The sequence below is a fragment of the Narcine bancroftii genome, chromosome 1 (genome assembly GCF_036971445.1).
Source record: "Narcine bancroftii isolate sNarBan1 chromosome 1, sNarBan1.hap1, whole genome shotgun sequence".
NCBI lineage: Eukaryota > Metazoa > Chordata > Chondrichthyes > Torpediniformes > Narcinidae > Narcine > Narcine bancroftii.
The window spans coordinates 316,258,243-316,271,759 of record NC_091469.1 but is presented as its reverse complement, the minus strand read 5'-3'; the positions used below and the strand labels follow the sequence as shown (position 1 = coordinate 316,271,759).

At 45.1% G+C, this 13,517-nt stretch overlaps 1 protein-coding gene across 8 annotated transcripts in view; it reads left to right on the top strand.

Moving 5' to 3' along the window:
* The window catches only part of LOC138747238 (solute carrier family 12 member 7-like), a 252,551-nt gene that overhangs the window by 123,611 nt on the left and 115,423 nt on the right, over window positions 1–13,517 (top strand). For all 8 annotated transcript variants that reach the window (XM_069906322.1, XM_069906337.1, XM_069906295.1 and 5 more), the window contains exons 2-3: window positions 11,151–11,245; window positions 13,056–13,187. In XM_069906322.1, the coding sequence (XP_069762423.1) occupies window positions 11,151–11,245; window positions 13,056–13,187 (227 nt within the window). The remainder of the gene's footprint in view (window positions 1–11,150; window positions 11,246–13,055; window positions 13,188–13,517) is intronic.

Here is a 13,517-nt window from a genome sequence, read left to right as displayed (position 1 = left end):
CACATTTGGAGCATTGTGTGCAGTTTTGGTCACTGAACTACAGGAAAGATAGCAATAAGTTAGAAAGGGTCCAGAGATGATTTACTAGGATGTTGCCCGGTTGAGTTACGGGGAAAGGTGAACCAGTTTAGGATGTTATTGTCTTGTCCCTGGCATTGGAGAGGACAAAGGACGGACAGGTTGATATGGAAGTCAAATTTAAATGATGTACAACCAAAAGCTCAACAGGCCATAGTGAAGAGAGTGCAGCCGCTCTGCAAGTCAGTTGCTGAGTTCCTCTGGCAGATTTATTTTATTGCTCGAGATCTGTAGTCTCTTGCATCTCAACCCTTTACCTCTTTCATTCAGGGCTTGGAATTTCTGCTATCAGTATAACACTGTTCGAGGCAATGCTTCAGTTAGCAGAACAAACGCCAGGAGCAAATGTGTTAAATTCTTAACCACCACCAAGAAAGGTTGACAACAATGAACAGCAAGAATCACTAGTGATGTTTTAAATAAATAATCGGCCTCATTAAACCACTTTTTCACAGATAGTGGACTAGCTCCAGTGTAATCCTATTTATTGCTGATTAGCCCATTTTAATGAAGGCTACTGCAGAAAGCTTGAACACAGGAGTAGGCTGGCACATCGGTACCCTCCCAGGGGACTACTGCTGCTTCTAATGGGCTTCCAAGCAGAGGGCATCTCTACTCTGAAGATGTTAACAATTATTCTGAAAGGCAGTGGAGTCGACCTTTGTGTCCTTTCTAAGACTTATCCCTCCAACGTGTATAAATAGTTTATCCATTTGTTACCGTATTGTGGGAGCTTACTATGATCAAAATACCAAATGCATATCTCGCATATTACAAAACTGACCACGCTTCAAAGTTATTTTTGACAGGCTGTAGAATACTTATGAGACATTGTGAGGTGATACATGAATGCAGGTCTTTGCTCTTTTTAGTGCATTCATTTATCTTGTACATGGGCCGTTGTCTTCGATTGCACGGGGTTCAGATTTTGCCTTTACCCTGGTAATGATTTGGCTGGAATCTCGAATGGTCTTGTTGCTAGTTGTCATCCAGATTTGCTGATTATATTCAAAACGGAGACTCTGCCCACGTTCGTATCTAATTATTTCTGAAGGATTTAATTTAATCTGTTTTGGCCTGCTTTATCCCATCCCGATTCACCGGTGTGTGCTCCGAACGCCACCAAATCACACAAACAGGATGAATTATGACATTCTACCTACTAAGTTGTTGCAAGGGGCATAGAATCAGTTTTAACCACTGAATAGCTAACTTGGCAGATGCAAAAAGATGTCTGAGCATCAGAAAGATCTAATCCTGCTGGATCTCCCTCCTCCACCAGCAGTGGTGGGTTTGGAGTCTTGTGGAGCTTGAAGTTCTCACTCCTGTCCCTTCTTCCAAAAGGTAGCCAGCAGCGAGAAGCAGCCATGGCCAGGGTTCCACGTTGCACCTGTAAAAAAAAAAGTGGAGTATTCAATGACTTGCAAAATAGCCTCCAATCGATTGGAAATCATTGGCGTGCCTCCTTCACGGTTGCCTCGAACTAGCTTCAGGGGAGGTCTTCTGATATACGAACTTGGGGACATTGAGCAAGATTGTTGTTTTGTCATCACCCAACCGGTTCCTGGATCTCCATTCCCTATTCCTGTTCATAATTGTCCAGTATTCAGCCAGCAATAGCAATGTCATCAGGGAATTTATAGATGACGTTGGAGCAGAATTTTTAGGCCTGGGTGGGCAGGAAGCAGAGGAGGGGTCGAAGGATGCAGCCTTGAGGTATTGATGGTCAGAGGAGGAGGTGATGTTTCCAATCTGCACTGATTAGAGTCTGCCAATGAGGACTTAGTTGCAGGGGGACAAACAGAGTCCCAGATCCCTTTGTTTGCTCAGGTTTTGCTGTCCAGGATCGTCCATGACATTTCTGAATGGCCACTTCCTGTTTGCATTTCTTGTGCTGTTAACGTGTTATTGTGATGAGAAATCTCCTTAATCAGAGCAGTTCTCTGGCTACCAAGGGCTTTGGATGGTAGAACTTGACAAATTTTGGAGTAAGGATAGAGGCAGCTGGAAAGGTTGATTTTAATATATTGAATCGATTATTTCATTGAGCGTCAGGAGACTATGGGCGTCTCTAATTGAATTAAAATTCTAGTTTCAGTACCGTCAAGAAGATGTGGACATGGCTAGGGGAGATATTGACATGTATAGCCAAGGGAGCTCCCAAAGTGCATTTGTTTCTCAGCCATGTGGAGGAGGCCACACTCAGTATGCTGAATGCCTGTTGGGTGGGACGATGCCCACATGAAGCTCTGCCTCACCTGGAAGGTCTGTTTGTGGCCCTGGATGGGGACAGATTTGGAGTTACAGCAGGTGGGTGGAAAGTTGGCTGGACTCGGGGGGGGGGGGGGGGGGTCTCGTGGAGACATTGCTGCATAATTTTTTTAAAAACGATGGCGATAGTGAGGAAATGTACAGCTATTACTTGGAAAAACGAGATTGATTTGGGTTTACGGAGGTGGCATCTGAAATTGAGGTCATGTATTCCTTTGGAGAAAATCATGTAAAATTTGCGTGATAGTTATCTTTCTTTCCCCCCCCCCCCCCATCCCCCATAGAGTTATGGATCCCCTATTTGGAATATCTGGGTTTAAAATGTTGAAGTCCCTGAAGCTCGTTGGGGTGGGGTTGCTTTGATCCTTGGTTGTTCACTGTATTTTTGATGTATTTTCTTTCTCTTTCTTTGGGGGAGGGGTGACCCTGATTGGGAGGCTAAACAGGTACCACACCTTGTACATTTAAAATTTTAGAATAAGTATTCGGGGGGTGGGGGTTGAGCCATGGGTGCGAGGGGGAAGATGTGGGTGGTTAGTGGGATTGCGCTGAAATGGGCAGGCACGTTAAAGATCACGTGTTGGATGCGGAGGCTGGTGGGGTGGAAAGTGCAGGCGAGAAAGACGGTTCTACCTAGCGGATGTGGGGTAAAGCAGACGTCCAAGAAATGGGGCAAATACAGATGTAGGCAGTAAAAGGGACTCTTTGCTTGAATTTTGGATGATGGGAATGATGACGCTCATTAAAATTGAGATCTATCTTTGGTTGTAGATGAACTGTTTTATTTCTTCAGGGTGAGGAATTGTGAACAGAGCAAAATAAAATTCCATCAAGTCCAGGAGTAAAATTGGGAAACGCAGCTTAAAAATGTTATGGCTACAGTCAGTTGTGTTGCTTCAGGGCTTTGAGAGATGGCAAAAGAAAGACAACCAAACTAGTTGAGATGGTTAGCAGTCGTGAATGAATAAAGGCGGATCAGCTGAATGCCATCCTGACCCTGTTCCTTGTGTAACAGTGGCCCTCCAACATGAACCACCAGTCTTTCAACAAACTCGTTGGAGCTGATGCTGTTTTCTGATCGTGACGATCACTCTGACACCCCTTGCTCTGCCCCCCCACACCCAGCTTCAATGAATGTTCCGATTATGTTGGTAAATCTGTGCTTGTGTGCTTCAGGACAAAAGGGGCTGTAAGGAGACCTAAGTGAAGTGTACAACATTACAAAAGGCCTCAGTGGGGTCAGTTCTCTTGTGTGGTGACATCAAATGAAATTAATTGGTAGAAGGGTGAGGGGAGAGTTGAGGACATTGAAAATTCACCCAAAGGGTAGTAAATTTCTGCCAGAACGGTTTGCGGGGGTAAAAAAATCTGGATGTGCATTCAGGGAGCTGTAATACGCTGGGGTATGGAGTTGAGAGCGGGGAAATGGTTGAACTTGAACTGTTGTGAATTCTTCCTCCTCATGGTGCGACGATTAATGAGATTGCGGAATGAGTTATAATTAGAAGAGTTACAAGGTCAGAGAGATGCAAGGACTGGAGAGGAGCACTGAGGCATGGAATTTGTTGGATGATAAGAATGATAAGAATACTAAGAGCAGGTAATGCTGGGTCAAAACCCACTGCAGGTCCCTACAGGGAGCGCGCTGTGACTCCAGCGGGTGGTGCAGACCAATGAGCGAGAAATGTTCTCAAAACACAATCCACAAAAACCAAGTCTTGGCTGAGCTCCAGGAAGGTCATTTGGAGGATTTACTTGATAAACAGGCAAATCTTTTTGTTAGGAAATTTGACGCATTTTTAAAAAATATATTTATCACTCCTCATCATTTTAGCAACCGGTGACGGTGCCACGCAATTGCTCAGATAAAGGAAGTGTAAGGTGTTCCTTCTGTCCACTAACCCACAGGTCACCCTTGGGCAAGGTGTGGTACCTGTTTAGCCTCCCAATCGGGGTCACCCGAAGCCGTGTGATTGCAGATGGTTTGAACAAGCAGATTCTACAAATTGGAATTTATGGTTGTAAAACCAAAAATTGCTGGGCAGATGAATCAATGGGCAAGGTTACCCGTCCAGTATGGTCACTGCAACTGAAGAAGGCAACGGGAAAACACCTCAGTATTTTCCCATTTGTATCATCATGAACTCAACATCGACGAGGGTCTTGGCTCAAAGAGGGAGCCTTCACCGAAGGAGAACGGGGGAGGCAACAACTACAATTCGGAGGGTCGGAGATCATGACGATGGAGAGACATGGCTGAACGGCAGGGCCCCTGAATGATGATCATTTCAGGATGTTCATATGAAAGTTGTTGTCATAGACACAAGTGCAAAGTAGAGATTCAATGATGTTCTTTCTGCAGCTCCCAGGTGTATTAGGATACACCAAAGATAGGTATAACATACAGGTGCTGCAATGTGCAGAGACTCAGAGAAAGGGATGATCAATATAGAAAGGTCAATAAATAGCCACAGTTGCAGCCAGAGCAACAAAAAAAAGCGATGTTTCAGTAGTGCATAGAGATATTTGGAGGCAGTTTATGATTAGGGTAATACGGGGAGGTTCAAGGGCCTAACAGCTGTTGGGGAGGTGGGGAGGCGGAGAACCTGTTCTTGCTGGATTTCAGACTGCTGTACCTAAGGGAGGCAGTGAAAAGAGATTGTGGCCAGTGTGATGGGGGTTCTTGATAATGTCGGTTGCCTTCTTGAGGCAGTGTCTCGTATAGATGTTTTCACCAGACAAGAGGTTGATGGCCTTCGTGGACTTGTTTGTGTTTGCCACTTGGAGTCGCTTCATTGCTAAATGGCGGAACTGATCTGACAGCAGCACTGCCGCTGGAGTGAACGTGGGGAGCAGATCCACAGCGCTCCTCCGCAGGGTTCAACCGCCCACCCCAACTACTGACGGCTCCATGCAGGTTTCACGCTGCCTGTTCAAGGAACCAACGGCAGTTTATTTTAAAATCTTGCCACCGCGGAGTCTTGGGCCATGATGGTCCCACGGATGTTCGGCAGCAGCCTCAAGAGGTTACAGACTGGGAGAGCACCAGTAACAGAAGAAAACACCCCCCCCCAATTCAAAAAGGAGATGACCCCACGGGATGGTGACCACACTGGCGGACCAGTGAGGAGCTCGGCGGCTGAAGAACAGACAGGTGGTTGGTGACTCCTGTGAAGAACCCACGCAGGCTGCGGGGCTGCTGGTGACCACAGTGGAAGGATTCGCAGCAGGCTGCAAACCGTTGGAGACAGGCTAAAGGGGCACCAGGTATCGGAACCAGGACGCGAGAGGATGCTGGAGGGCTCCTTGATCACGATGGAGCTCTGGATTCGCTGAAGGTTCGGACTGGAGTCTGGTTGGCTGCGGGAGCTCAGGAGGCAAATCCATGTCTCTCGGTGACTCTGAAGGGACTCTCTTTTGTTTCTCTTTCTCTGTAAGGCACACAGGGGCAAGTTCTGCTTCTGATGGTAATTTGTTACATAACAAATGAAAGAATCTTGAATAAGCATCTGTATGCTGGTCAGGTTCAATCCCTTGCCCTGGGGGAAATACGGCTGGTTATTTAAAACCCCAGCTGCATCCTGTGAGCAAAAATACATTACCATTTAATCTCTCGGCGTTTCATTGGGGGATTGGTTTTAATCCGACTTATTATTTAGTTGGGAGATTAATGTTGGCCCAGATATGACTGAGAACTCCCGTACTGACCTTCATTTGTATGTGGGATCTAGTAAATTCATCCTTCCCCATCCCCAATAGCCAGATTACCTTCTTAAATTCTGCACTGCTACAAGAAACATACTTAGCTGATTTTTAAAAAAGATTATTGGAGTGCAAGAGGTGACTGTGAGGTTCCCTGTCCCGATACCTGGTGCCCCTTCAGCCAATCTCCATTTTCAGTCAAGTAGGTGACGTACATTGTTTATAATAATGCTGGTCTCTGTAGAGACGTATGCTTTGTGTGGATATTCGTGCACATGTCGTACACAGTTATCAAGGGGGTAAAAATGTATTTGGGATGAAAATCTAAGCACACAGGGGATAAAGGATGCACAAGCTCCCTTCTGAGGAGTTTGCAGAAGTTTGGTATGACATGGGTGGGGAGGGGAAGAAAAGCCCTGATAAGTTTCTACAGAGGTGTGGTGGAAAGTGTGCTGACCGGCTGCATCACGGTCTGGCATGGGGACACCAATACCCCCGAGTGGAAATCCCTGTAAAAGGTTGTGGACACAGCCTAGGACATCACAGGCAAAACCCTCCTTACCATCGAGAACATCTGTAGCAGTGGTTTTCAGCCTTTTTCTTCCCACTCACATCCCACTTTAAATATTAGCCATTGGTGGATTAGTAAGAGATTGCTTAAGTTGGGATGTGAGTGGGAAAAAAAAGTTTGAAAACCACTGATCCACAGGGAATGCTGCCGTCTTAGAACAGCAACAATCGTCAAGGATCCACACCACCCAGCCAGTGCACGCTCTGTTCTCGTTGCTACCATCAGGAAAGAGGTGTAGATGCCACAAGACTCACACCACTAGGTTCAGGGACAGCTGCTCTCCCTCCACCATCAGGCTCCTCAACAACAAACCCAATCAGGGACTCATAAGGACTTGTGCACTTCATTGAATGTTTTTTCTCTCTGTATTGCATTTGTTTACATTTGCTTATTCGTTTATCTGCTGGAGTACAGTTTTTTTCACACAGTGGTAATTCTGCCCTGGCCACAGGTAAAAGAATCTGTGTTGTATGATGTCATGTATGTACTCTGACAATAAATCTGAACTTTGATCAACCTGCCATCAGAAATAGTTCAGCAAAGCAATTTTATGACATTGATGGATCTGGAATTGCACATTGGCCAGAATTGGTAAATTCCTGTCTCTTAAAGTCACGTAAATCAGATGGGCTTTTACAGCAATCAGTGGTTTAACAGTCACTAATACTGATACTGGCTTTCTGAAGAATCCAAATGAATTGTTGTCTGTTTTTTTTCAAAAACCCTTCAAGTTCCTTTTCTTCATTGATGTTGCCCAAGCGAATGGTGGTAAGATCGTTTACGCATGATGCATGCAAGGCTGGTGTTCTCTGTGATGACCCCTTGGATCTAGCATGTAGTGGAATCTTGGAATTGGTTATCCCTTTGTCAGTATGTCTCAATGATTTATTACATCTTTTCCAGTTTGAAACCATTCCCTGTTATCAGTAGAAATATAAGTTCTTTTATTGGTTTCCCCAACTGTAAGGGACCAAACTCTAAATAGCTGATGTACCAGCATACATTTCTAGAACGTAGAAGACTAGACCAGAGTGCAGGCCCTTCTGCCCTCGAGGTCGTGCCGACCCATGTATTCCTTTAAAAAAATGCTAAACCCACCCTACTGCCTAACCCTCTATTTTTCTTCCATTCATGTGCTTGTCTAAGGGTCTTTTAAATTCCCCTAATCTTTCAGCCTCCACCATTAACCCTGGTGAGGCATTCCAGGCATCTATAGCTCTTTGTGTATTTTAAAAAAAACTCACCCCTGACATCTCCCCTAAACTTCCCTCTGTCACTTTGTACACATGTCCTCTGGTGTTTTGCTACTTCTGGGGTGGGTGGTGGGGGGGGGGGGGAAGAGGTGCTGGCTGTCCACCTTATCAACGCTTCTCATTAAGTCCTCTATTAAGTCTCCTCTCATCTTTCTTTTTCTTTGGCTTGGCTTCGCGGACGAAGATTTATGGAGGGCGTAAAAAGTCCACGTCAGCTGCAGGCTCGTTTGTGGCTGACAAGTCCGATGCGGGACAGGCAGACACGATTGCAGCGGTTGCAAGGGAAAATTGGTTGGTTGGGGTTGGGTGTTGGGTTTTTCCTCCTTTGCCTTTTGTCAGTGAGGTGGGCTCTGCGGTCTTCTTCAAAGGAGGTTGCTGCCCGCCAAACTGTGAGGCGCCAAGATGCACGGTTTGAGGCGTTATCAGCCCACTGGCGGTGGTCAATGTGGCAGGCACCAAGAGATTTCTTTAGGCAGTCCTTGTACCTTTTCTTTGGTGCACCTCTGTCACGGTGGCCAGTGGAGAGCTCGCCATATAACACGATCTTGGGAAGGTGATGGTCCTCCATTCTGGAGACGTGACCCATCCAGCGCAGCTGGATCTTCAGCAGCGTGGACTCGATGCTGTCGACCTCTGCCATCTCGAGTACTTCGACGTTAGGGGTGTAAGCGCTCCAATGGATGTTGAGGATGGAGCGGAGACAACGCTGGTGGAAGCGTTCTAGGAGCCGTAGGTGATGCCGGAAGAGGACCCATGATTCGGAGCCGAACAGGAGTGTGGGTATGACAACAGCTCTGTATACGCTTATCTTTGTGAGGTTTTTCAGTTGGTTGTTTTTCCAGACTCTTTTGAGTAGTCTTCCAAAGGCGCTATTTGCCTTGGCGAGTCTGTTGTCTATCTCATTGTCGATCCTTGCATCTGATGAAATGGTGCTACACACCACAGAGAAATGTCCCAGCTCTGCTAACCTTGCTTCATAAGACTGGTTTCGCAATCCAGGCAACAAGCTGGTAAATCTCCTCTGCGCCCTCTCCATAGCTTCCACATAACCAGGTGACCAAAAATGAATGCAACGCTCCCAAGTGTGGTCTCACCAGAGATTTGTACAGTTGCAACGTGACCTCTCAACTCTTTCTGTTTTAATTACTTGTGACTTTCCTTGAAAATTAGATTTTGGCCATAGGGTGCATGTTCTGGAACGTAATAATCTGATTTAATGAATAGCCTCATAGTTGACCTGGACAAAAGAAGCTTGGATTTAAAAAATTGCCCAATTCTAACAATGCAGACTGCCTATGAACCGAGGCTTTCAGGTGAAATTTAATTAAATTCCTTTTATTGCATTTTGTTTCATTGCCTGCTTACTTGAACTGAGTAGCTTCTCTTGAAAATTATTTTCAACCAACTCAAATTACATGCATTATATTTGTAATTTCTACTTTGAGACTTAAATACAAGCCATTGACTTCTCTTTCTTTGGGACCTCCTTCCTGTCTCTTAATTGCCAGTGATACTCATTGTTTGCAGAAAGAGATCATACATTTGATTGTTTGACATGAATTTACACAGCCAACTAATACTTCGGAGGAAGTTGGATTTAACTATACAGTAGTCCTTCAATATAAGAAAATTGTAAAGTAGATTCCATAGAAAAAGTTGCAGCCAGAGCAACAAACAAAAGCGATGTTTCAGTAGTGCATAGAGATATTTGGAGGTAGTTTATGATTAGGGTAATACGGGGAGGTTCAAGGGCCTAACAGCTGTTGTGGGTGGGGGGGGTGGGTAGGGGTGCGGTAGAATCTGTTCTTGCTGGATTTCAGACTGCTGTACCTAAGGGAGGCAGTGAAAAGAGATTGTGGCCAGTGTGATGGGGGTTATTGATGATGTCGGTTGCCTTCTTGAGGCAGTGTCTCGTATAGATGTCTTCACCAGACAAGAGGTTTCAGAAAAAGAAATTGCATTAATAGTACGTTTTGCTTCCTTGAGAATTCCAATACAATTCGTCACTGGTTGGCCAATTTTATTGACAAATGTGGCATCTGTTTTGCACATGGTTGGATGCTGAAACAGAAATGAGCCTCCCAAGTAAGTTTTGTCTACCCCCTAGATGACCAGCGAGGCCAGTGCAAAGATGTGGGCTTTGCTTTTTAATACTCTACCTCTTGAAAAACAACATGTTTGTTCAGCCATTTCGAAAAGCACTTAAAATTCGACCACGTCCACGTGCTTTCCTCAGGGACGTAACCAATTACCTTGGAATTAACGGGGAAATTTTGATTTTTAGTCTGCGTTTTTTAAAGTGGAAAAATAGAGCAAAAAAAAATCGTAAAAGGCTCATTGTGGAACAATTATAAAAATGTCTAATTTTTAATTATTAAAGGATATCTTTGCCAACCCCCTTTCTTCTGTCCTCTCTCAATTGCACCTCCAACTCTCCTTACCTGACGCCTTCTTGTTCTCTCTCCACGTTACTGGTGCCCCCACTCCTCTGCCTACATAATGGGGAAAAATTACTTTTTAGCATCCATGTCCTCTTCAATTATTAGTTCACAAGAAAAGTAACCGACTTGGATGTGGACAAGAAGTTGATACTTTTTTTTGCATTCAGGTTGGCAGTGTCCCACAATTCAACCTTTTTGGCTTGAAATGGGTAATTTATTAGAACGAATAACTGGAGACAAATTCCCACAGGATCCAATGCTTTTTACTGGGAGATGTTAGAGGGATTAAACCTCAATTAAAACTGAATATGTATGAAGTAAAATTTGTTCAGATTGCCTTAGCAATACCTAGAAAATGTATCGTTGTAACTTGGAAGTCAGATACTGATCTGGGAATGGAAAGATGGCGTGCAGAACTTCAGAGTTGTATTCCACTTGAGAAAATTACTTTCAATTTAAGTAATTTTATGAAATATACAGCCCATATTTACAAACTGTTGGTATTAAAATGTAAATGATTCTCGAACATCCCCTTTCTTTAGAGGTTTAAAAGTATCAGGAAGTGAAGTCTCCTGTTGTGGTTTTCTTGTCCCTCATCTTTTTCTTCTTTATAAATTTGTTGGGGGGAGGTGTGGATTCATAGGAGGTTTTTCTTTCTTTTGTATTTCGTTTTTCTTTTAAAATACCACTTTTATTTGGATTAAGTTTGAAATATTGTGAGATGTTTGCAAAGTGGCGTTATATTAAATAAAATGTAAAGAAAAGTAGCTGACATTGATTTGATGGACTAAGTATTGCTTCAAACATTGATGGATCTTTTGTTGTTTAAACTAGGAGATGGAGTTCCCAAGGAAAGCAGTCCCTTTATCAACAGTACAGACATTGACAAAGGAATCGTGTATGAAGGGAAAAACCTGGCACTTTTTGAGGTGAGCTATTTTGCGCTGTGGTTCCTTAAAGTACGAGAATTGAATTAGCACAGATCATGTTGTTGGATGTCTGAGGCATAAACATAATCAGATAGGCTTGTGACAAGAGAAAGTAAGATCAAAAGATTTTCCCTCCCCAGAGGGGAGAGAAAAGCAGCAGAATGGTGGTGAAAGTTGGGGGCAGAGGAGGCTGAAGGTGGAGCAGTCGCAGCTGGGGATGTGCAAGAGGAGCAAGGCCCGGATGGGATTGAAAGGCCCAAAGTTGCTTGACTAGAAGCCAGTGTAGATCAGAATGTGACCATCAGTGACAGCTGGCGATTGCAATGCAACTTTAACTTGACGCAGAGGCCCAAATGTTCCTGACCATTATCATTTCCACAAAAGGCAACCCCCAGATTAGCAATATAGTCTTGTACCCAGCTTCAGATTAGATACTGGTTATTGTCACGATGGGATAGTTAGTGCGGGACTAGGGTTCAAATCCCTCACTGTCTGTAAGGAGTTTGTACGTTCTCCCATGCCTGGGTGGTTTTCCCCAGGGGCTCCAGTTTCCTCCCACAGTTCGAAAATGTACCGGGGTGTAGGTTAATGAGGTATAATTGGGGAGCAGAGGCTCATGGGCTGGAAGGGCCTCTTACTATGTTTAAATTTAAATGGAATGAAATAGAAATGCAATATTACACACCGTTTCCTTTAGTCTGCAATAAAGTAAACAAAGATTCACCATCAGCAATAGAGAGTCCCCTCAGAGTCTCTGAGTGTCTGTGGATTGGCCTCCAGCCCTCCCCACAGCCCATGCGGCTGCACATACTTCTGTTCAAACCATCAGCAACCTGAGCCCAGACCCAAACACGATGAGGGGGTCTTCAGCCCTCAGGACCCTTTAGGGGTCCCTTTTTCCTCCCCCCCCCCCCCCCCCCACACACACACCGGGTTCAGATACCCAACACCCACAAATCACAATCTGGTGAGAGTCCCTTAACCTGCGAGTCACCTGCAGCCTGTGTGTTTCCTTCACCTGCAGAGCCCCTTGCTGGTCTACCACCATGGTCACTGACCTTGGGGGTGGTGGGGGGGGGGGGGGGTTCATCTCCTCTGCCTCTCCTTCTCAGAGGGGGCATTCTCCCCGTTACTGGTGCCCAGTGTCTGTCCAGAGTCTCCAACCCCTCGAGACCGCTGCCAGCGCAGGCACAGCCATCTTGGACCCAGTCCCCACGGTCGCAAGATTTTAAATGAAGCACCGTCGGCTCCTTTAACAAGCTATAGAACTGGGAAGTTGGGGCCTGCAGAGAAGCCCTGCTTCCCGCTCCCTCCAGGTTCGCTCTAGTTGCTGCAGCAGTTCCAGCAGCACAGACAGTTTGAAAAATTGTTATTCATTCTCAGAAGAAGCCTGATAGCCTGACTACGCCTGGGATCGTCTGATCACGGAAGCCAAGCAGGCTCAGGCCTGGTCAGTACTTGGAGGGGAGACCGCATCGGAACACCAGAGGCTATTGGTTTCTGTGAGGGGCCCAGGACCAAATGGCGACCTTACGGTGGACAACAGTTAAAGAATTTTATGTCTGTTCCATTTCTAAATGTAGTGACAATAATGGAACCTTTCCCTTTATTGTAAGACCAGTGTTTGCAGTGTAAAGATGGTGGGCTTGAGTTTTTAAACCTCTCCATCTTTAAAACAAATCTGTTTGTTCAGCCATTTCGAACAGCAGCTAAAAGTCCACCAGTGTAGTTTTCAGGGAGAACATCGAATGTTCTATTTGCTGAGACCAAAATATAACCTGATTTTCCTGATTTATTTTTTGTCCAACAGGAGGAAATGGATAGGAATCCAATGGTCTCTTCTCTGCTTAACAGACTGGCGAACTATACCAATCTCACTCAGGGGGTCAGGGAGCACGAAGAGGCAGAAAACAATGAGGAGCCAAAAAAGAAGGAAGTTAAGGTAGGTGTGCGTGCAGGAGATAAGAACCCTTGCTGCTAATTTTGGTTGGAAAATGACTGCTGGGTGGCACGTTGCCCAGAAATCACTCCAACTGAGTGGATGAATGTTAAAAACATGATAAAGCGAAAACAATCCAGGTGACCTTTTTTGTTTATCTAGACACAAGGAAAATATTTCACACATGGTTGGGAAGCTCAATTTGACCAAACGACTGAGTTTGTGTAGCAACAAAATGCTGGAGGAACTCAGCAGGAGATCTGTGGTGCAATATTTCATTACCTGTTCTCGAGCGCAACCGAGGTTCTTGAAACAACATCCCCACAAAACCAG